This window comes from Trifolium pratense, linkage group LG3, assembly GCF_020283565.1.
Source record: "Trifolium pratense cultivar HEN17-A07 linkage group LG3, ARS_RC_1.1, whole genome shotgun sequence".
Lineage (NCBI taxonomy): Eukaryota > Viridiplantae > Streptophyta > Magnoliopsida > Fabales > Fabaceae > Trifolium > Trifolium pratense.
Window position 1 is genome coordinate 27,747,253 of NC_060061.1, and position 23,837 is coordinate 27,771,089.

General features: G+C 43.3%; 2 protein-coding genes across 3 annotated transcripts in view; both read left to right on the forward strand.

Annotated features, from left to right (window-relative positions):
- Window positions 1–23,837, forward strand: part of LOC123913622 (transcription activator GLK1-like) — a 30,166-nt gene that overhangs the window by 1,233 nt on the left and 5,096 nt on the right. The window contains exon 2 of one of the 2 annotated variants that reach the window (XM_045964427.1): window positions 12,662–12,802. The exons of the other annotated variant lie outside the window; for it this stretch is intronic. Coding sequence (XP_045820383.1) covers window positions 12,662–12,802 — 141 coding nt within the window. The remainder of the gene's footprint in view (window positions 1–12,661; window positions 12,803–23,837) is intronic. 2 annotated transcript variants of the gene reach the window in all.
- On the forward strand, window positions 327–7,558 carry LOC123913619. The gene has a single exon (XM_045964424.1). The coding sequence runs from the start codon at window positions 1,850–1,852 to the stop codon at window positions 7,556–7,558; it is 5,709 nt and encodes a 1,902-aa protein (XP_045820380.1). The 5' UTR covers window positions 327–1,849.

Sequence of the window (23,837 nt, forward strand, 5' to 3'; positions counted from 1 at the left end):
TAATTTAGTCAATAAAAGTATTATTATATCATAATTTTTAAGTAGAACAACATAATTTATAAGTCCAAAAAAAATAATACATAATTTAATATATTACATTAAAATAAAAGAGTGAATATATATTAAATTAAAAATAATAAGGAAAAAAATATCAATGTATTTATTAATACATGCCATGGTGTTTTATAACTAATATACTAGTATTAAATATATTTCAGTTATTTAGAATAACACATAAATGTGAGTGACCTAGTGGTAATAGTGATGCTGTTGTATCCAAGTAACCTGAGTTCAACTCCCATATGCAACATATTTAGAAATTTTTTTTTTTTTTTTTTTTTTTTTTTTTTTTTGATAAGCAAAAAAAAATATTTAGAATTTTTTTGAAATAATTGATTTCCTCTTCAAACCGGTTCGGTTCACGCGTGCGGGTTAACCCGGTTCCCGGTTCAGCCATCAACCCGGCCGGGTCACAGCGGTTTTCGACGGTTTTAAAGCAGAACCGGTTCTGCATGCTAACCGAGTCGGCCACCCCACCGGTTCCCGGTCCGACCGGTCAGATCGGCCGGTCCGGTCCGGTTTTTAAAACTATCTTAATTATGAGTCTTGACAAAGTTTCTCAGTGTGTCAAAACAACTCACGGGGTACCCTAACTTTAGAGAGCAGAATTAGAAAATTGGGTTTTTTGAAAAATTTTTGCTGGTAATCATTAATATATTTTTCTTATAGGCAAATCTAAAACCAGATTACTAGCTAGAACTGCGGTTTGGATTTCCTGCAGTTGAAAATACTGCAGTAAAGGTGCAGTAATACATTTTGTGAGAGAGTGAATTTTTTTTATAAGAGAAAAAAAATATAATTTTAACAAAAAAATAAAGGAGAATGTTAACCTGTGCATATATGACACATGTTAAGATAGTAAAAATAGAAATTATGCTTTAGAATTTGTGCATTTTAACTTTTCAAGCATTAAATGTCCTGTATCATTAAATGTTAAATTTCTATATTAAAATACTTTATCATGTGCCCTATATACACATGTTAACAAGACCCAAAAATAAAAGGGGTAGTTTTATGTGTAAACTTTGGGAACTGCAGGCAATTTGAACTGCAGTGAATCTCAATCCAGAACTGCGGTTTGGAATAATCATGTCACAATCCATAATATATATCAAAGTTATCAACAGTTTTGCCATATTTCTTTTTCATCAGAAGAATTGAACGCTGAAACTAACATACACTAAATAGTTCTAAAAAGAAAAATTGTAGTTCGAATTTTCTGCTGGGTCTCGGCATATCAAATGTCCTCGCAATTTTTTACCATTTGATGAGCTAGAAATAGAGTGGTTTTTAATAAAATATATTGTTCTGGGCCGAGCATCGAGCTCGAGCATCAGAAGGTGTCGAACATACACGATCCGAGCAAGACTCCAACGGTCTGATACTCTTACGTATTGTAACGGCCGAAAACCGGAATGATGAGCATTTACTGCACATCAAGGCCTCCAAGCCGTTTTCCGGCAGCCACTTGATGGCCATTAATGCCATCAAGGGCCTTAGCCCAGCGCTGGGGGCTATATATATGCATCTCCACTTCATTTGCAAGGTACGCATTTTTATAGCTAAGAAAACCTTACAACACAAACTGACTTGAGCGTCGGAGTGCCTGCAGGTACACAACCCCCCTCCGCTTCAACAGGGGTCTCAACGCTCTCAACCACCGCAAACGCCGGCGAAGTCGCATCATTCTGATCAACACGATCAGTGGCGCCGTCTGTGGGGACGCTAGTTTCCCTGTTTAACCAAACCAAAAACTAAAACTTCCTTCAAAACACCTTCTTCGCGACCAATGGCTGGCGTTAACAACCATCAAATCCCGGAGCACGTGGCGGAGAACAACGCTCAACCAATGGACTACGCGCCGTACCACCCGCTGGACGGCCAGTTCGCCTCCGTGACGGAAGATGGCCAAGAGGGGCAAGACGCACACTACGAGCCCTACAACCCAGAAGAACCGCAGATCCCTGTGGCTACCCCGCCACAGGCGACTCCGGCAGTGGCTATCCCTCCGGGCGTTCCCATGCAAGAAATGATGGCTGCGCTGGTCAACGCAATCAACCGCCAGTCGGACTTACTGCTGCAGCAGAACCAGCGATACGAGCAGCAGAATCAAAGGCTCGAGCAACAAAGCCGTCGCATCGACGCAATTGCTGAGTCGAGGGTCACGGCGCAAGCTCGCCCAGCTCGCCGTTCACCCACACCTGTGAGGAGCAGAACCTACTCCAGGTCTCGCTCACCACCTCGCCACAGAAGCGAAAGGAGGTCGAGCCCGAGGAGAAACGAGGCTATATCTCGAAACTCCACCCCGCCGAGGAGACATTCCCCTAGAAGGGACAACCCTCCTCGCCGCCAAAGGAACCGGTCCCCGGAAGAAAGGGACAGTCACCAAGGCCCCCTCTCCCGAAGGATCCGAGAACTCCCCCTACCGGTCGGACTCGAGAAACCACCGGCAATGGATACCTACGATGGCTCGACAGATCCGGACGAGCACATCGAAAATCTTGAAGCTCTCCTCGAGTACAGAAATGTACGAGGCTCTATCAAGTGTAAGCTCTTTCCCACAACTCTGAGGAAAGGCGCTATGGCTTGGTACAAGAGCTTGGCGCCAGGATCCATAGACTCTTGGTCGGACCTGTGCGCCCGCTTCCGGGCTCACTTCACTTCCTCGAGGCGTCACCCAAAAACTGAAGCAACCCTCGAAGCCATTATCCAAGGCGAGAACGAGCCTCTAAGGGCCTACCTCGAACGGTTCAACAAAGCAGCCGTAGAAGTGAAGGTCGAGGAGAGTATGAAGCTGTATCTCCTCGACAGGGGACTACATCCGGACAGCGACTTTGCTAAAGCTGTCAGTATCGAAGAGCCGAAGACGCTGGATGCATTCTTCGAAAAGGCAAAGAAGTACATTGCCTACGAGGAGAAACAGAGGGCCAAAGATCTAAGAAGGCCTAAAAGTCAAGAAAAAACCAGGAACCATGAAAAAGATGAAGCTGGAACCTCGCGAAGAGGTAACGAAAAGCAAAAGGAGGAAAGGATTAAAGATTCCAAACCTCCTCGGGGAAAATTCACAACATACACTCCACTGAATGCGTCAAGAGATCGCATTTTCGCCGAAGTCTCCGCTGCGGACTTCAAAAAGGCTGGGATCCACTTCCCAAGACAGCAGCCCATGAAGGCAAATACTGATAGGACGAAATTCTGTCGCTATCATAAAAGCCATGGACACGTCACTGAGGACTGTGTCCACTTAAAAGATGCCATAGAGATTCTGATACAAAAGGGTTATGCCCGAAGATATGTTCAGAACGACGAACAAGCACAACAACAACAACAACAACCAAGGAGGGAGCCTCAAGAGGTCGCAATGGCCATTGATGTTCCCGAGCAGGAAAACAGAGGCATCGTCCCTCAGGCGCTTGCCATCTCAGCACCTGAAATTCCACTCCCATCCCCGGGGTCAGACGAGGGAGCGCTCATGAGACATTTCAACGCCCACCTGAATGGCTCATGGGAAAACTTCCCAAAAGCACTGGTGATAACAGGTGGAGGGCTAAACAAAATCACCCTCGGATCGGTAAAAAGAAAGTTCGAGGAGTTGGAAAACGTTTGCTCGGTGACTCCCATCACCGTCACCAAACCTGAGGGAGGCTCCGACCCGCTGGCCTTCTACAAATCAGAAGTTCCTGGGGGCTCGCCAAACTATCAGATACCACTATTGGTAAGGGCTCGCATGGCGAACTTCGACGTCCACCGCATCCTCGTAGATCAGGGGAGCTCGTGCGACGTAATGTACTCGGGGCTATTCAAAACTCTACAGCTGTCAGAGAAGAACTTGGTTCCATATGTAGGACCCGACCTTCAGGGGTTCAACGGGTCGACTACCAAGCCTTGGGGATACGTGGATCTCATCGTCACCTTCGGCGAGGAAAAGGCTATGAAATCCGTGAGGACGCAATTCATGGTCGTCGACTGTCCCTCGCTGTACAACTGCATCATCGGCAGAACTACTTTGGCGGAGCTGTTTGCTGTGTCGTCCACCGTTCACTTGAAACTAAAATACTACACACTGGACGACCAGGTCGCCACCATCAACGGCGACATAGCTGCTGCGAGGAGATGCTTCGAGGCCGCGGCAAAAAATCTGAGCACCGTGACAACCCCCAAGAAAACTGAAAAGAAAAATCAGGGGATAAACACTATTGGAGGTTCCATCGACATCGATGCTCGACTCACGAAAAAAGAGCATCAAGAAGAAAAACAGAAGGACCTCGCCGATGCTGAAAAGAAAATCTACCGCCCCATCCCGGACGGAGATTTCGAACTGGTGCCCTTGGGCGAAGACCCCCTCAAAGGGATCAAGATTGGAACTGGACTCCCCGACTTGGTCAAAAAACAGCTGATCGCCTGCCTTAAGGACAATGCTGAACTGTTCGCCTGGAGCGCTGCAGAGATGCCTGGCATCGACCCTGAGGTCGCTTGTCACCAGTTGACTTTAGATCCTAGGGCTAGTGCCGTTGTTCAGCGGCGTAGGAAGCAGTCTCCCGAAAAAGCGGAGGCTGCTGAAAAAGCTGTAAAAGACCTCCTCGAGGCAAATTTCATTTCGGAAGCTAGGTATACCACCTGGCTATCCAATGTTGTACTTGTTAAGAAATCGAATGGAAAATGGCGCATGTGTGTTGATTATACCGATCTTAATAGGGCTTGCCCTAAAGACGCTTACCCTTTACCTAACATAGATAAATTAGTAGATAATTCATCAGGATTTAAATTACTATCATTTATGGATGCGTACTCGGGTTATAATCAAATAAAAATGGCTGAAATCGATAAAAAGAAAACAGCGTTTATGACCGAATCCGGTAATTATTATTACAACGTAATGCCTTTCGGGCTTAAAAACGCAGGTGCCACATACCAAAGGATGATGAACAAAGTCTTCAATAATGAAATCGGTGACATGCTCGAAGTCTACATGGATGATATGATCGTCAAATCCGAGGAGGAAGTCGATCATACAGCCCATCTAAAAAGAGTGTTCGACCAAGCGAGAAAGTATAACATGAGATTCAATCCTGAAAAATGCACGTTCGGCGTAAAAGCTGGGAAATTCCTCGGGTTTTACTTAACCGAAAGAGGAATCGAAGCTAACCCCGATAAATGCAGAGCATTCTTTGAATTTCCCACGCCGGACTCAAAGAAATCAATACAATCATTGAATGGGATGCTCACAGCCTTATCTCGTTTTGTCGCAAAATCCGCTCAACACGCGCTACCTTTATTCAAATTACTTAGAAAAGAATCCGCATTCGAATGGACAAAGGAATGCGAGGATGCGCTACAACACTTAAAACGAGCACTATCCGAGCCTCCAGTCCTAACGCGACCAAACGAAGGGGAAACCTTATATCTTTATCTCGCCGTAGCATCGGAGGCCATCAGCGCCGTTCTCATAAGAGAAACCGAGCAAGGGCAAAAACCCGTCTATTTCGTGAGCAAGGCTCTGCAAGGACCAGAACTCCGGTATTTACAGATTGAAAAAACGGCCTTAGCAGTAGTCATGGCCGCGAGGAAGCTAAGACACTATTTTTTAGCTCACTCCATCGTGGTTCGAACCGATCAACCGATTAAGCAACTCCTCGCGAGGCCAGATATGATGGGACGAATGCTAAAATGGTCGCTCGAGTTGTCCGAATTCGAAATCTTTTTCGAAAGCAGAAAGGCTTTAAAAGCCCAAGTACTAGCAGACTTCATAGCCGAAATGACCACGTCGTCTACCCCGGATAAAAACAAATGGACCATCTTCGTAGATGGATCCTCAAATCCACAAGGGAGCGGCGCAGGTATCATACTCGAAAGCGGTGAAGGAGTGCTCATAGAAGTTTCACTCGAACTCGCCTTTCCAACCACAAACAATCAAGCCGAGTACGAAGCTTTCTTGGCAGGATTAAGGTTGGCTCAGGATATGGAAGCCGAGGAAATTAAGATATTCACGGACTCACAGCTCGTCGCATCACAAATAACCGGGGAATACCAAACAAAAGACGAGCGACTCACGGAATACTTAAACTTGATCAAAGAAAAATTAACCAAATTCAGACAAACCGAAATCAAGCACGTTCCTCGCGAACACAATGCAAGAGCAGATATCTTATCAAAGCTCGCAAGCACTAAAAGAAAGAAAGGCGGAAATCAATCGCTTATTCAGGAAACGCTATCCAAACCAAGCATAGTGAAACCCACTGAGGTATTCCTGATATGCGAGATCGACGCCAACAGCTGGATGACGCCTGTGTTCGAATTTCTGAACACTGGAAACCTCCCGCTTGATAAGAAGGAGGCAGCTAAGGTAAAAAGAAGAGCCTGCGCATACGTAATCCTAAACGGAAAAATGTATCGCCGAGGATTTTCCATCCCTCTACTAAGATGTGTCGAGGAAAGCGAGGTAGCCTCGATCCTCGGCGAAATCCACGAAGGAATAAACGGTCAACACATCGGTGGACGCTCCTTGGCCAGAAAGGCTTTGCGAGCAGGATTCTATTGGCCTACCATGCAAGCAGACGCAAAGGAGCATGTCAACAAATGTGACAAATGCCAACGTCACGGGGATATGCACTTGGCCCCTCCAAACGAGCTAAGAACGCTATCCTCCCCGTGGCCGTTTTCTTGGTGGGGGATGGACCTCTTAGGACCGTTTCCAACGGCAGCAGGACAAAATAAATACTTAATAGTAGCTGTCGACTACTTCACAAAATGGATCGAAGCCGAACCTCTCGCCCACATCACAACATTCAACGTGTTGCGATTCTTCAAACGCAATATACTTGCGAGGTTTGGGATCCCTCAAGTTGTCGTTACAGATAACGGAACTCAATTCACGGACAAGAAAGTGCGAGAGTTCATGGCAAAAATAGGTACAACCCAACATTTCACCTCTGTCGAACACCCTCAAACGAACGGCCAAGCCGAAGCTGCAAATAGGGTTATACTACGAGGACTCAAAAGAAGGTTGGATGAAGCAAAGGGAAAATGGACAGAAGAACTACACAGCGTACTATGGTCATACCGAACCACTCCACATTCTACAACGGGAGAAACGCCCTTCCGACTGACGTACGGAACAGAGGCCGTAATTCCAGTAGAAACCGGAGCATCCTCCTTCCGAACGGAAGTACCCCTTGAAGGGGAAGACAACCACGAAATGCTCAGAGAGGAGCTCGACCTCTTGGAAGAACTCCGAGACGGCGCAGCCCTCCGAGAAGCTACTTTGAAACAAAAAATAGCAAAACGGCATGACAAAAAGGTCATCAAGCGAGAATTTGACGTTGGGACACTAGTACTCCGACGCAACCAAAAAGATTCTCGCGAGGGTAAACTCGCGGCAAATTGGGAGGGACCTTATCGAGCCAAAACCGAAAACGGTGCCTATTATTTGGAAGATCTTTACGGAAAAGAAATTCCTCGACCTTGGAATGCCGAAAAGCTCAAACAATACTACAGTTGAGAGAAGTTCAAAACCGTCCCTCAACGAAGGCTGTGTCTTCGCCCATGAGAAGCACGCCTATACAACGGAGGAGTGCTTAGGTACGGGCATGAATCCTAAAATATAAAACAAAGTCGAGGCATTTAGAACTCGATGATGTTGGCGAGGATAGTTCTAGACCACGGAACACCATCGTCGTAGTACACGTCCGGTAGAACCCCAGCTCGCGATGGGATGTTCACACCCCGAGGAGGAAAGCTTAACAACAGCCCCTCTCCTCGTTGTTAGTTTGGATTAACATCTCCAAACACTTAGAATGGTTCCCCGCACCTTCTGAGCTCGGCATCAATGGTACCAGCTACCATAACGATGACCACCATCCAGACACACACTAGCGCGAAGAATTACATAGCTCGGCGCATAGAATGTTTGGAAATTTGTCAAGTTAAAAACCTCAAAACTAGTCGAGCGCAAGCATACAGGTCATCGCAACGAAAAAATAATCAACGCACGAACCTAAAAACGTTGAAGCGTATAAACGGCCGATTCGACATTCCGAGGAAATTAAAAGCATCGCCATACAAACCCTAAATCTAGATATAAGATAAAGGCGAAAAGGCAAGAGAATAAATTAAAGTACTGATAGTTAAAGACCCCGAAGGGCCATAATTGTCGATTACATCAGAAGGGCGAACGCCCGGACAAAATAAAGAAAGAAAAACAAATTTACACTTCATCGTCATCAGGAGTAACAATAACTCCATCCCGCACCTCCTTCTCCTCATCTAAACCCTCCTCGATCAAGCTGGGGTTAAGAATCCTGAGCTGAGCCACCGCGTTGTTGAAACTAAAGGCTGCAGCAGCCACCATGTTGGACTCAAGCTCCTGGATCTTGGCGATCAGATCAGCGCGAGAGGAGGAAGCATACTCCCCTTGAGGATCGAGCTCCTTCTCCCGATCTTCAACAACCCCGGTGACTTGGAGCCCCTCCAACTTCCCTTCCAGCTCGCCAATCAAAACTTTCTGCTCATCAGCCTTCTGCACCGCACTGTCCCTCTCCTCCGACACCGTCTTGAGCCTATCCTCTGCTTCCTTGAGGTTGGCCGAGAGGGTTTTGCGCTCTTCCCTGTACACCTCGCAGGAGGCCTCGGATTCTGCCAGCCTCCGCTGCAGCAAAGGCAACTCCTTGCGAGCTTCGTCCCTCTCCTCCAAGTACTTGCATTCCCGACCATTCAAAAAAGTCGCCACCTCGACCAATTTGAGCAGAGCCATGGATTGGGCGGCTATCTCGGCACGGAGAGTCTCAGGACCCATATCCGAAAGGATGGCTTCGTCCGCCGGGTTAATCTTCACTTTGGTAACTCCGGTCAGTAGCTCGCTGTGAGCATAGAGTGGAGGAAGGACAAAATCATCAGCAGGAACACCGGCAGTCAACCTATGGGGACCGGCGAGAGGAGGATCATCCTGGCCAGAAAGATCCACAACCACGTGATCCTGACGAGAAGAGGTTTCATCCTCCAGTCGAGTCCTCTTCGAGCGATCCACGTTGGAAGCTGTGGGGGACTGAGGAGCAGAAGAAGTTGTAGCAGCACTGCTCGCCTCCCTCTTGTTCTTGGCAGCACGAGCTTTGCGGAGAGCAGCAGACCCACTGGTCATTGTACCTACACAAACCAGAGCAACAGTTAACAAAACAGAAGGCGAGCAAATAAAAGAAGCGAAAACAGTTGGTAAAAAAGTAAATAAAAGAAAGCTGCGAGCATACTCCAAAAAGCAGTCAGTTTTTCCGAGGTATCGCAAGCGAGCAATTCTTTCGTAGCGATCACCTTCGGGCAGGTCAACCTTCGACCATCTTCCCCAAGCAAAGGCTCGCCATTCGAGTCACTCAGAAGAAAAGGAGGCAAGCCCTCCACAAACTCTAATAATTTTTTATAGTCAGCTCTCTCCTCAGCTGATAACGCTCCCAGCGTAAACACAAATTCTTTGGTCGACATGGAATAATGATCCCTGCGCCAATAGAACGAGAATCTAGCAAAATCCTCCTCTATAGGGAGACCCTGCTCATCAAGCACTTCCTGTCCAAACTCATCAATTCGATGCCCCCTACGAACGAAATTGTTCCAACCTTTCGTCGTGATTGGCCTAACTCCATAGAACACGGACTTGAACCCCCGGACCGACTCGTCAAACATATCAAAGAGGCGTTTCCGTTGCCTCAAAGAAACCCATCCATACTTGGTGCCCGGTACTGGGGCTCCCTTCGCGAGCTTCCCTTTCGCCTGTTCCCCCCGAGGACAGCTCCGTTGAAGGCCAAAATGATAGAAAAATAAAGGCAAGGTGGGGCCCAGACCCAAATACCAGCAGTCTTTTCGAAAGCCTTGATAAAGGCCAACGAGTTCGGGTGCAGTTGAGAAGGGGCTAACCGAAGATGCCGAAAGATGGACACTTCCAGATCGGTAAAGGGCAGCCGAATTCCCAGATGCTTAAAAGCAATCTCATACATAGGAATCGTTCCCCAAGCCCAATTGCCGCAGATCCTGTGGCGAGCAGTGGGAATCCGCACCTCGAAATCTTCGGTAGGAGGAGTCTGTATATCCGTGCACATCGTCTCTAGGATGTCACTCTCGCAATCCTGATAAACTGACTCCGTCTCTCGAGGTTCATCCGCCACCTACGAAACGTCGGCTCGGATACGAATTGATGAGGAAGGCTGTTGATCTATGAACGTGAATTGACTTTGAGATCCCTCAGCCATCTAGAAAACCTGAAAAAGCAGAGGAAGGAAAAATGAATTCGACATTCAAATCCACCCTTCCACCGCCAAATCAAGCGAAAGGGCGAGGATCTCAAACAAAAGATTACGCGGAAACTAAAGGTGACAAAATAATCTCTCCGAACACGAAATTCATGTAAACAACCGAGCACGAAACGCATGTGGTGCTCGACACTGTTCTAAGATAAAACCCAACCGTCAGTTGGTGAAAACAAGCGATTTTTCGCCTAGAAACCGCCAAAAACCCTTCTTTTGGGGGGAAAAGGATGCTAATCACCATCTACAACCTCCAAAAAGACTACCAAGCTACATGAAAAACACACACTACAACCCCCTACCGCGTGAACTATCTACAACAATCCAAAGTAAAATCCAAACAAAATCTTCAAAGATTAAAAGGATAAAACACTTACTTGTTGATTAAATGAAGATAGGAGTAAGGAGTTTGTAGTAGAAGAACGCCGGAGGAGCAAAACCACCAGAGGAAGCTTGAAACGGAAAGGCCAAACGATGGAGAAAATGACTAAGAAACTGTAAAGTTTCAAACGAAAAAACCTCCCTCCTATATATAGGCCAACGCATCCGTACGGGAAAACCCGCGCCGCTTCCATCTGAACCACAGGATCGATCCAACGGTCCGGATCAATCACGATCAAGTGGCTCAGATTTGATCTCAAGAGAAACGAAAAGGCGCGAAAATCCAACGGTCCATGACGACCTCGAAATTCAAATCTCAGAAAATAGCCACTCGAGTGCTATTTCATAGCCTTTACACGTGGCGAAAGGAAACGAAGCGACTCGTCCCTTCAAGTCACACCCGTCTGCTCGCGCAAATCTCGCGAAATCCAAGACACCACATCCCAAGAAAATCGCAACCAAAAAAGGTAATGCAAGATCCTCGGAATCCATTCCCCTTATTTCTTTGCTAAAAATATGGGGAAGGCCGCAGCAACCGAATAAGAACACCGTGCTCCTCGACAAAATTGCAAAGTCGATAACATGCTCGAAAAAGGAGTACGGTTTTCGATCGAAAAGTCCGCTCGGGATCGTTCGGAAAATCCTCGACATCGTTTAAATTAAAAGGCATACATAAAGCGTGAATGCAAATAAACTATGCTCGGAAAATTCAAAGGAGAATTATTTTATTAATGATAGTCCATTACAAAGGGAAGAGGATTACAAGGGGAACCGAGCACCTAATCTTCGTGCTCGGAACCTGAGCTAATTGCGGAATCCGAATCAGTCCACAGCACCTCCTCTGGCCATATCTTAGCCTCTTTCCCAACCTGGGACCCCCCTTCACCAGAGGCAGGGCCAGGAGGATAGAGGTGGGGAGATTGACGAGCCCTCAGGAACTCCTCGATTGCCCCAATGAAATCCGCCGATTCATCGGAACTTGAGGTATCAGAAGTATCCGAGGAAGGGAACATCACCTTAGCTTCTTTCCCCTTTTGAGAACGAGCCGGCGCAGGCTTAGGAACCTCCGCTCTCTTTTTTCCTCTTCGAGACTCAGAGCCATCAGCAACAATCTTCTTGGAATCCCTATTATCCATCGCTAGCCTTCAAACTCAGGATATGGGAAGCCAAAGGATAAGCAAGTATTTATAGCAAAACTTGCCACCCAAAGGACCAGTCACCACACCTGACATCCCATAAATGCGAGAGGCGGCTGCAGAAACCTAGGATTGACCACATGGAAAAAACGCTACTCCTTTTTCCAAAGCCTGACTTTGACCAAAGGAAACCGCGAAAATTCGTCCATCCAACTCGAAGCAGTTATGTTCGACAAATCGAAATAAATCGAAAGAACTTCAAAGTTATTATTCTCGTCTACGAGCATAACAACTTGGGGGGCTCCTGTTCTGGGCCGAGCATCGAGCTCGAGCATCAGAAGGTGTCGAACATACACGATCCGAGCAAGACTCCAACGGTCTGATACTCTTACGTATTGTAACGGCCGAAAACCGGAATGATGAGCATTTACTGCACATCAAGGCCTCCAAGCCGTTTTCCGGCAGCCACTTGATGGCCATTAATGCCATCAAGGGCCTTAGCCCAGCGCTGGGGGCTATATATATGCATCTCCACTTCATTTGCAAGGTACGCATTTTTATAGCTAAGAAAACCTTACAACACAAACTGACTTGAGCGTCGGAGTGCCTGCAGGTACACAACCCCCCTCCGCTTCAACAGGGGTCTCAACGCTCTCAACCACCGCAAACGCCGGCGAAGTCGCATCATTCTGATCAACACGATCATATATATATATATATATATATATATATATATATATATATATATATATATATATATATATATATATTTTATTAAAATTAGTGTTTTCATGTGTGTAGGTGGATTGGACACCAGAATTGCACAGGAGATTTGTGCAAGCTGTGGAACAGTTAGGGGTGGATAAAGCGGTGCCTTCAAGGATTTTGGAGCTTATGGGAATTGATTGTCTCACTCGCCATAACATTGCTAGCCATCTCCAGGTATACATATTATTTTTTGTCAAGTAGTCTAGTAAATAAAAATTTATTAATTAAATTTTAAATTTGAATTTTAACCTTACATATTTTTAATTAATGAATTCCAACCCCTAAATAGGATATTCTTATCAATAATACTCGAACCATGATTTAGTAGTGATTAATATTGAACTTGGTAAAGATCGAGCACCACGGTTCGATTCACTGTAAATGTGATAGGGAGGAGATTGAAACCATTTAATGTCAGAACTGACCTCGAACTAGATTAGGCAATTAAGTGGTGGGACCTAGATATTATGGTTTTGTTAATTTCTATATATCTTTTGTGAGTTCAGGTATGCTCCATTACCTTATTCTCAAGTTCCTTCCATTACCTTGCCCAGATAGTGACACTTGGATAAAAACTAATCAACGGTCCGGATTAAAAATTGAAAAAAGTTTTAACAACATCATGTAATTTGTCTTCTTCCTTTCCTTTGTCACTCTTCCTCCACAGTACAATGCTTCATTTTCCTCTCATCACCGTTTGGCCATCGTCGCCCACTCTAGCAATCCCTACGCCGCTCGCCACCGTCCTAGTGACGACATCATCCCTCTGCGTTCATTCCAGCGCCGAGCATATTTTCACGTTGCAGATCTTCCAAACAAGAACAAAATCTAATGGAAAAAAATGAAACACCTCTTCCGAAAAACTGATAGATCTTAAAACATTATAATCTTAAAATTACAGAAACTTAAGTTGCAGAATCTTAAAATTACATTTTCCCTCTTTTCTAATTCCTGTCTCAAATCGATTGCATCACCACCAAACAACAATTTCAATCAATCAATCTTCAATGACAATCTTAAGTTTCAATCAAACAATCTTCAAACTGAAAAAAATGGGGAGATGGCGGCACAAAGAAGATACCACGACGGCAAGCGGCGGCGGATGTGAAAATAGCGGTGAACGGCACCGTAACAAACATAGCGAAAAACAATTTGGGGGAGAAAAGTGCAAATCTAAAAAAATTGCAGAGCTTTGGCATGGTAGATTTGAGAGAAAAAGAAGATCAATAATATAAACACGGTGGCGGCGGAGCTTTGCCATGGTGGTGGCCGTCGAGTGTCAACGGTGACACTGCAAAACTGCAAACAGAGAAGAGGAAGCGTACAGAGAATAAGAGGAGTAGAGTAACCATAAAATGTTGAACCTATTGAAGTTTAATCTCACCTGAAATTCCTGGCACACAGTGAACAGGTGTTGCTCAAGGTGTAGCAACACTTGTCTGTTGTAGACAGATGTTGTCACTGGTGCGCCAACACTTGTCTATAAACAGAGTAAATAACATAAAACAATACAAACAGTAAAGTAAATAACACACGAGAGTTGTTAACCCAGTTCAGCCTAAAGCCTACTCTGGGGGATACCAATCCAGGAATGAAGTCCACTATCAGCAGTATTACTTCGAAGCTAAACTCACCCGTTTACAACTTCTCACTTAATCACTACCCAATGACACTTCTACCTAGGAACTCCTAGATATGAGACCCCGTCCCAATTCCCACCTTAGCAACACAGACAGCGCTGCTATTCAATTTCACAAACACAACAGGTGGAGACACACTCCTAAGAAACTAGGATTCACTCTTGCTTAAAAGCTTGCGAGTAAACCACACAACACAATAGAACAATCTCCGTACTTCAAAGCTTAGGAGAAGTTCACACTTACAACTCAATAACACTCAGGTCCTAAGCTTGCATCAATGAGACACAAGATAGGCTCACAATTAACACTCTAAAATCCCTAAAACACACGCTTTGTAAGACTCGATTTTAGATGCTTGAAACCATATGCTTGCCTTCGTATTTATAGTAGTAGAATGACTTGGGCTTCAAGACAAAATTAGGGCTTCTAGAATTGCGGCAGCAGTGATATATTTTTGAAACCAATAGTTATATTTTTGAAACCGCAAAAATATATTTTCCAAAAATATAATTCCTTTGGAAAATAAAACTAGGGTTTGGCTGCCTCATGAAACACATTAAACACGTGCGCCTTCTTCTGTAAGAAACCGTGAAACAATTCTTCAAACAGATCTTCAAAAGATTGAGTAGAAAATAAAAACATCCAGCTGGCGCGCGCAGAACAGAGTCAGGTGTTGTTCCAAAGTGTCACAACATTTGTCACAACACTTGGGGTCAGCACACTTGTCTCAACACTTGGCTAAAATATGTTTTTGCAAAATGTAGCCAATCATACAAAAACCCAACAATCTCCCCCTTTGGCAAATTTTGGCTAAAACAATATTAGACCAGTATATAGAGAGATACAGTATTACCTTTCCTTCGAGTCAACATGAACACACAACTAGGAAAGAAAGTAACACATAATAAAACTACTTCCAAGATAGTCAAGTAGCATCAGAGGCAATGCAACAGCGGAATAAAACACAACTAGCCTCATGGAACAACACAAAGGAGAAATAAACTCCCATAGTAGATGCTTAGAAGTAGGAGAAATAAACTCCTAATAGTGTAAAGCGCATTTCTTCAACATAAGACCAACAGGGAAAAATAAATTCCCATAAGCATCTGAGAAGAATAAATTCTCAGTCATAATAGATAGTGGACTCAATAGTCAGGTGCCATAACACTTGACACAACATTTGTCATCAAATACATTCAGGCGATCAAGAGATAATTTCACTCACACTCCCCCTGAATTCATGCATACACACACCAGATAGAGAAAGAATATTTACTACTCCCCCTCAGTACATGCATATTACTCACACTCCCCCTCAATACGAGCATACGAACAATTCATGCATACACAGTCAACAGTCTCCAGATGTGAGAACATCTGTCCACACACTTGGCACACACACACACTAACACACACTACTCCCCCTTTTTAGCCACAATTTAGACAAACATCATGAATAGGAAATCATAGTGTACCAGAGCATAGAGAATATCAGTGTGCAGTTATTACAGACCATAGAGCACACACAGGTGCTAGAAATTCAGGGCCTAGCCCATAAAGGAACAACAAAAGAAACACCAAAAGTACATCAGAAACAAATATAAGGAAACATCAGAAATCAGATTGAAGAACTTTCATTAGAGTCCTCCATCACATCCTCAGAACCATCCTCAGACTCACTAGCCTCTTTTCCTTCTTGTCCATCTGGCTCACCCTCAGCCATTTCAGCAGCTTCCTCAGCCTTGAGTGCCTCAATCACACGGTCTATTTTCAGCTTCCTGGCCTCAAGAGCTCTGCTGGTCTCAGTCAAGTCTGCAATCATCTGCTTCCTAGAGAGTACACCAGCCTGGACAGATGTGCCAACACCTGCTGCAACATTTGTCCCATCCAGCAGCCTCTGCTCAATCACCAACACCCCTTTCCTTTTGCAAGGAACATCAGAACTTCTTAGTATATCTGGGTGTTGTTCAAGTATAATATTGCATAGCAGAGTGGGAAGAGCAACTGGTTTCTCAACAGCATATGTTAAAGCATGGCTCAAAGTTTCTTGAAAGAAATAAGCTCCATAGTCAAAATTAGCCTTGGTACCCACAGCATAGATAAACTTTCCCAATCCTCTTGCAATATCACCTGAGTGAGTGGTTGGTACCCAATTATGGGCAGCAATCCTATTTAAAACAGCATAGAATGGTGAGAGGGAAGTTGCAGACAGCTTTGCCTTGCTTGGCCACACTTTAATTTTTCCACCAGTGAGGACCTTGCAGATTTCATTGTCTGTGACTTTCAGAGGAGCCACTTCTTCAGAATCCCTTTGCAAATATTGGTTGATCACAGTTGGAGAGAATTTAACACACTTTCCTCGAACAAAAACTTGCCTGTATTCAGGACTTGCTGGATCATTACAGTTTGCAGCCACATTAATCAAAAATTCCTTGACAAGCCTGTCATAGCACTTGTCCAAACCAACCACTGTTTTCATCAAACCTGCATACTCAAGAGCTTCAACAACAAGAGGACATTCAAGAATATCATCTTTCAAATTCCTTTCTAGAGCCAGCCTCCTGTGATACACAAATTTCCATCTTGCAGAACCATTTTCCAGATGAAATGATATATTGTCTAAAGGAGCATAGGGAACTGTTTGAGGGACCTTCTTCCTTCCTATACTCTTCCTAGATGTGCTGCCAGATGCAGCAACATCTGTCTCTGGTTCAAAATCAGAATCACTAGTTGGAGGAGCTTTTCTTTTCTTGGTCTCTGACCTAGGGACCACCTTACTTACAGGTTTTGGAGGTCCATATAGGGGCTTTTTACCAGTAACTTTTTCAGCCCTAGATGTTTTGGGTGTTTGGACAGGTGTACTAGCAGTCTCTACACCTTTATTAACCCTACTTCTAGTCCTCCTAGCCACACTAGCCTCAGAGTTTGTAGGGACAGCCTTATCACTGGCAGTAGTTTCATTAACAAGTATAACCTCTGGATTATCATTCACAGCTTTATCAGGAACAGTTTCTTTATCAGTAGCCTTAGGTGGGGGACTCTCATCTGACTCAGAATAGTCAACCAAATTTTCCTGTGCCAAAGATGTGGTAACATCTGGCACCACATTTGGCGTAGCGCCATGTGTTGCAGCACTTGGCATAACATGTGTCTCAGTGTCAATTTTTGTGGGCGACTCAGTAGAGGCATCAACATTAGTCTCAGTAACAGCATCAACATCAGTATTAACAGCAATAGGGGAGTTAGGAACACTTTTCCCCAAATTTTCAGACACAGTAGGTTTCTCTAAACCTAGGTTTTCAACAGAATTTGGAACATCAGAGTTTTGATTAAGTGAGTTCTTACCAGATGTGTCAACATCGTCCTCTGTAGTATCAACGACAGGAGTAGGAACATCTTTTGATGGCAGAGGATCAACATGCAGTTCAGACATTGTATAAGCCCTTCTCGATTCAGTTCGCGATTTCTTGCTCTTCTTCTTCGTTTTCTTAATTGTAGAGGAGGGAGATGAAGGATTTATGCTCGTTCGTGATAATTTTTCCTTCTTCGCAACTGATTTTCTCCTCATAGTTGGACTTATGGAAGGTATGGTGGTGAGAGGAACAGCATCGATTACCACCTTTTGTAGTGATGGAGTAGCATCTGTCTTTGTTGGTGAAGATTTGGCGGATTTAGACATGATTTGGAATTGAAATTTTCTGAGAAGAGGAGAAGTCAGAGAAATGTTGATGAGGAAGATAGAGAGTTTTTGAGCGTGAGAGAGAGAATAGATGAAAAGTAATGATTGTGGTTGATGGAGGTTGTGGGAAGTTGAATAAGAACTTCCTTGATTAGCGTGTAACTTAAAGTGGTGAGAGGTGGTTACACGCATTGCATGCTGTAACTGCTATTTGTCTTCAAAAAGGAAAATTCCAAGTTTGCCTCTTAAATTTTCAAATTGACTTGCATCTAACGCCTTAGTGAAAATGTCTGCTAACTGTTCTTCAGATGCAATGTGCTCAAGTGTAACAATTTTTTCTTCTACAAGCTCTCTTATAAAATGATGACGTATGTCAATGTGCTTAGTCCTACTATGTTGAATAGGATTTTTAGAAAAGTTTATAGCACTAAGATTGTCACAGTAAAGTGTCATGACATCTTGCTCCACACTATACTCTTTCAACATTTGTCTCATCCATAACAATTGAGAGCAACTACTCCCAGCTGCTATATATTCTGCCTCAGCTGTTGATAGAGACACGCTATTTTGCTTCTTACTAAACCAAGATACTAGATTGTTTCCCAAGAAGAAACATGCACCAGAGGTGCTCTTTCTATCATCAGCACTTCCAGCCCAATCTGCATCACAATATCCAATTAAAGTAGAATCATTACCATGAGTGTAAAGAATTCCATAGCCACATGTGCCATTGACATATTTGAAGATCCTCTTTACTTGAGTCAGATGACTCATCTTGGGTTCAGATTGGTATCTAGCACAAACACCAACTGCAAACATGATATCAGGCCTGCTAGCTGTGAGATATAGTAAGCTCCCAATCATACTTCTGTAGAGACTTTGATCCACATCAACCCCTTTCTCATCTTTGGTAAGCTTCAAATGTGTAGGTGCAGGTGTCCTTTTGTGACTACCACCCTCCATTCCAAATTTCTTCACAATGTTTCTTGCATATTTTTCTTGAGAGATAAATATGGTGTCTTCCATTTGTTTGACCTGAAGACCTAAAAAATAAGTTAGCTCACCTACAAGACTCATTTCAAATTCAGATTGCATTTGATGCACAAAGTGTTCCACCATTTGTCGCGACATTCCACCAAATACAATATCATCCACATATATCTGAGCTATCATTAGCTTCCCTTTCTCTTCTCTTACAAACAAGGTTTTATCATTACCACCCTTCTTGTATCCATGGCTGACAAGGAATTCAGTCAATCTTTCATACCATGCTCTAGGGGCTTGTTTCAATCCATAGAGTGCTTTCTTTAGTTTGTAAACATGGTTAGGAAAGCTTGGATCTACAAACCCTTTTGGTTGCTCAACATATACCTCTTCATTTAGATAGCCATTTAGGAATGCACTTTTTACATCCATTTGATATAGCTTGAATTTCAAAATGCATGCCACAGCCAAGAGTAATCTTATGGACTCCAAGCGAGCAACTGGAGCAAAAGTCTCATCAAAATCTACTCCTTCTATCTGGGTGTATCCTTGTGCTACAAGTCTGGCTTTATTTCTAGTAATATCACCATTTTCATCAGTTTTGTTCTTGTACACCCACTTTGTACCAATAACATTTGTACCATCTGGTCTAGGTACTAGATCCCATACCTCACTTCTTTTGAACTGAGTTAGTTCCTCCTGCATAGCATTGATCCAGTATTCATCAGTCAAAGCTTCTTTAACATTTTTTGGTTCAATCTTTGATATGAAACATGAATTGGAGATTGCTTCTTTTGATCTTCTTGTTGCAATTCCTTGATTTGGATTTCCAATGACAAGTTCCAGAGGATGATTCTTCTGTGTTCTAGTAGATGGTCCCTTGTTTGGTCTAGGAACCTCTGTAGTAGACTCAGAATGTTGATCAGGTTCAGGTTCAGTTTGATCATCATCAGGTGTTGGGACAGGTGTTATGACATCTGTCTCTTCAGCTGGATCTGCACTTGTTGTATCACTGTCATCAATGACAACATTAATTGATTCCATCATAGTTTTTGTTCTGGAGTTAAAAACCCTGTACGCTCTGCTGTTGGTTGAGTAACCTAAAAATATCCCCTCATCACTTTTGGGATCCAATTTTCTCCTAGGTTCTCTATCTGCTAAAATATAACATTTTGACCCAAACACATGGAAGTACTTCACAGTAGGCTTCCTATTCTTCCATAGTTCATACAATGTTGTAGCAGTACCTTTCCTTAATGTTACTCTATTGTGAATGTAACATGCTGTATTCATGGCTTCAGCCCAGAACTTGTAAGGAACATTTTTGGCATGCAACATTACTCTAGCAGATTCCTGTAAGGTTCTATTCTTTCTTTCAACCACACCATTTTGTTGAGGTGTAATTGGTGAAGAGAATTCATGAATTATTCCTTCAGCAGCACAAAAATCAGCAAATTTAGAGTTTTCAAATTCCTTACCATGGTCACTTCTGATTCTTATAATACCACAGTCTTTTTCTTTTTGAAGTTGTACACAAAGATTTTTGAATTCTTCAAAAGTCTCAGATTTTTCCCTAATGAAATTCACCCAAGTATACCTAGAGAAGTCATCAACAATAACAAGAACATATTTCTTACCTCCAAGACTCTCAACTTGTATGGGCCCCATCAGATCCATATGTAGTAACTCAAGAACTCTAGAGGTGGACAAGTGTTGCAACTTTTGGTGCGACACTTTGGTTTGCTTCCCAATCTGACATTCACCACAGATATTGCCTTCCTGTATCTGTAAGATTGGTAGTCCTCTGACAGCTTCTTCTGATATGACTCTCTTCATGCTCTTCAGGTTAAGGTGTCCTAATTTTTGATGCCACAGCTTAACCTCTTCATTTTTAGTTAAGAGACATGTAGATACATTACCTTCTTCAAGAGGGATCCACAAGTAGCAGTTGTCTTTTGATCTAACACCCCTCATAAGGATGTCTCCTTCATTATTGCTGACCAGACATTCATTTTTTGTAAAGTTGACTTTCATGCCTTGATCACATAGTTGGCTTATACTAATTAGATTGGCAGTTAGTCCTTTTACAAGGAGAACATTTTCAAGTTTTGGTAGACCATGGTCAATCAGTCTTCCAATACCTTTGATTTCCCCCTTTGCTCCATCTCCAAATGTCACAAAACTTGTGGCATAGGATTTTACTTCCTTTAAATATTTTTCAACACCAGTCATGTGTCTAGAACAACCACTATCAAAGTACCAATCTTCTTTTGATGAGGCTCTGAGAGACGTATGGGCAATCAAACCTTTCCCACTACTTTCAGCTGTATACTCCTTGGTATTGGTTGCATCATCTTTTTGCTTCCATTCCATCCTTGTTTTAGTAATGGATGGATCAGACTCTTGAGGAACTTCACTTGGATAACCATACAATTTGTAGCAGTAAGGCCTTATGTGTCCCTTTCTTCCACAGTGGTGACATCTCCATGAGTGATACCTGCTTCTAGGTCTAGGTATAAATCTAGGTCTCTGCCATCTTTGCTGATGTGGTGCCACATGTGGTGACACTTGTCTCTGCTGTCTAGGAGCCAGGTGTGGCGACATCCTGTCATGCATTTTTGGAGAAGGTTGTTTACTTATCTCAGGTATGTATTTCCCTTCTTTGTTGTAATCCATAATCCTATTAACATTTTTGTATTCATACCCAATGCCTGTTTTGGATCTACTAGGAGCAGGCAAAGTTTCCAGGATTTCATCTAGATCACTTCCTTTGAATAGCCTAAGAACATGCTTCTTTAAATTCTCAAGATGAGAGTTTAATTCAGTTACCTCTTCATTCAGATGAGCTATCTCAGTTAGTTGTTTGATCTTGTCAGCTTCCAAGTTGATGATAGTTGACTTCTGTTCCTCAATGATCTTTAAACTATCTTCCCATTTGGTACTAAATTCAGAGATTCTAGACAAGTTAGCAGCTCTCTCAGTTTGCAACTTAGTGATTGTCTCTTTTTGCTCTTCAAAGACTTTGCAGACTTCTGCACTCTTCAGACACAGCTTTTTATATGATTCAGCAAGTTCATCAAAAGTTAGTTCTTCTTCACATGATTCAGTGTCAGATGTGCAAACACTTGTCAATACATGTATAGCTTTTGCAGTATCGGCTTCTCCTTCAGAATCTTCATCTGACCAAGTTACAGTTAACCCCTTCTTTTGTTTCTTCAGAAAGGTTCCACATTCACTTCTAATGTGACCAAACCCCTCACATTCATGGCATTGAACACCTTTATTTGGAGCTGATTTCTCATCTGTCACAGGTTTTCTGAAATTCCTGTAAGTGTTGCGACCAATGTCAGCTGCACCTGTCTTAGAGCGTTTGTCCATTCTCTTTAGCACCTTATTAAATTGTTTTCCCAAAAGAACCATTGCATCAGAGATGCTTTGTTCAGATTCTGTGTCACTCAATTGATCTTCTTCTTCAGCATTTGAAACAAAAGCAATACTTTTGTTTTTCTTATCCATCTTTTCATTTGTGGCTACCTCATAGGTTTGTAGTGAACCAACCAATTCATCTAGCTTCATATCTGTGATATCCTTTGCTTCTTCTATAGCTGTGACTTTCATGTCAAACTTCTTAGGTAGAGACCTGAGCATTTTTCTTACCAGCTTTTCTTCAGGTATCTTTTCACCCAAGGCATCAAATTGATTGTCAAAATCAAGTATGGTCATGTGAAAATCTTGAATGGTTTCATCATCATTCATTCTTAGATTCTCAAACTTAGTTGTTAGGAGTTGTAGCTTAGATAGCTTCACTTTAGAGGTACCTTCATGAACAGTCTCAAGAATTGTCCAAGCTTCCTTAGCACAAACACACTTTTTGATGAGTCTGAATATGTGCTTGTCAACACCATTATATAGCGCATATAAAGCTTTTGAGTTTGCAAGAGCAAGCTCATCTTCTTCTTTGGACCATTCTTCAGCAGATTTCAACTCAAGAGTTGGTTTACCATCTTTGTCCATCTTCACAGGTGGAGTCCATCCTCTCAGAATTGCCTTCCATGTCTTGCTATCAATTTGTTTTAGGAAGGCCATCATGCGGGACTTCCAATAGTCATAGTTTGAAGCGCCAACCAAGAGAGGTGGTCTGGTAACAAAACCTCCTTCTTTGTCCATCCTTGCCAGAAACGATTTCCCTGGAGCTCACCCTAAAATTCAGAACAGGGTGCCTGCTCTGATACCAATTGAAATTCCTGGCACACAGTGAACAGGTGTTGCTCAAGGTGTAGCAACACTTGTCTGTTGTAGACAGATGTTGTCACTGGTGCGCCAACACTTGTCTATAAACAGAGTAAATAACATAAAACAATACAAACAGTAAAGTAAATAACACACGAGAGTTGTTAACCCAGTTCAGCCTAAAGCCTACTCTGGGGGATACCAATCCAGGAATGAAGTCCACTATCAGCAGTATTACTTCGAAGCTAAACTCACCCGTTTACAACTTCTCACTTAATCACTACCCAATGACACTTCTACCTAGGAACTCCTAGATATGAGACCCCGTCCCAATTCCCACCTAAGCAACACAGACAGCGCTGCTATTCAATTTCACAAACACAACAGGTGGAGACACACTCCTAAGAAACTAGGATTCACTCTTGCTTAAAAGCTTGCGAGTAAACCACACAACACAATAGAACAATCTCCGTACTTCAAAGCTTAGGAGAAGTTCACACTTACAACTCAATAACACTCAGGTCCTAAGCTTGCATCAATGAGACACAAGATAGGCTCACAATTAACACTCTAAAATCCCTAAAACACACGCTTTGTAAGACTCGATTTTAGATGCTTGAAACCATATGCTTGCCTTCGTATTTATAGTAGTAGAATGACTTGGGCTTCAAGACAA

What these genes read in the sequence shown, in the direction of transcription:
- LOC123913619 (XM_045964424.1), top strand. Translation starts at nt 1,850, where the DNA reads ATGGCTGGCGTTAACAACCATCAAATCCCGGAGCACGTGGCGGAGAAC.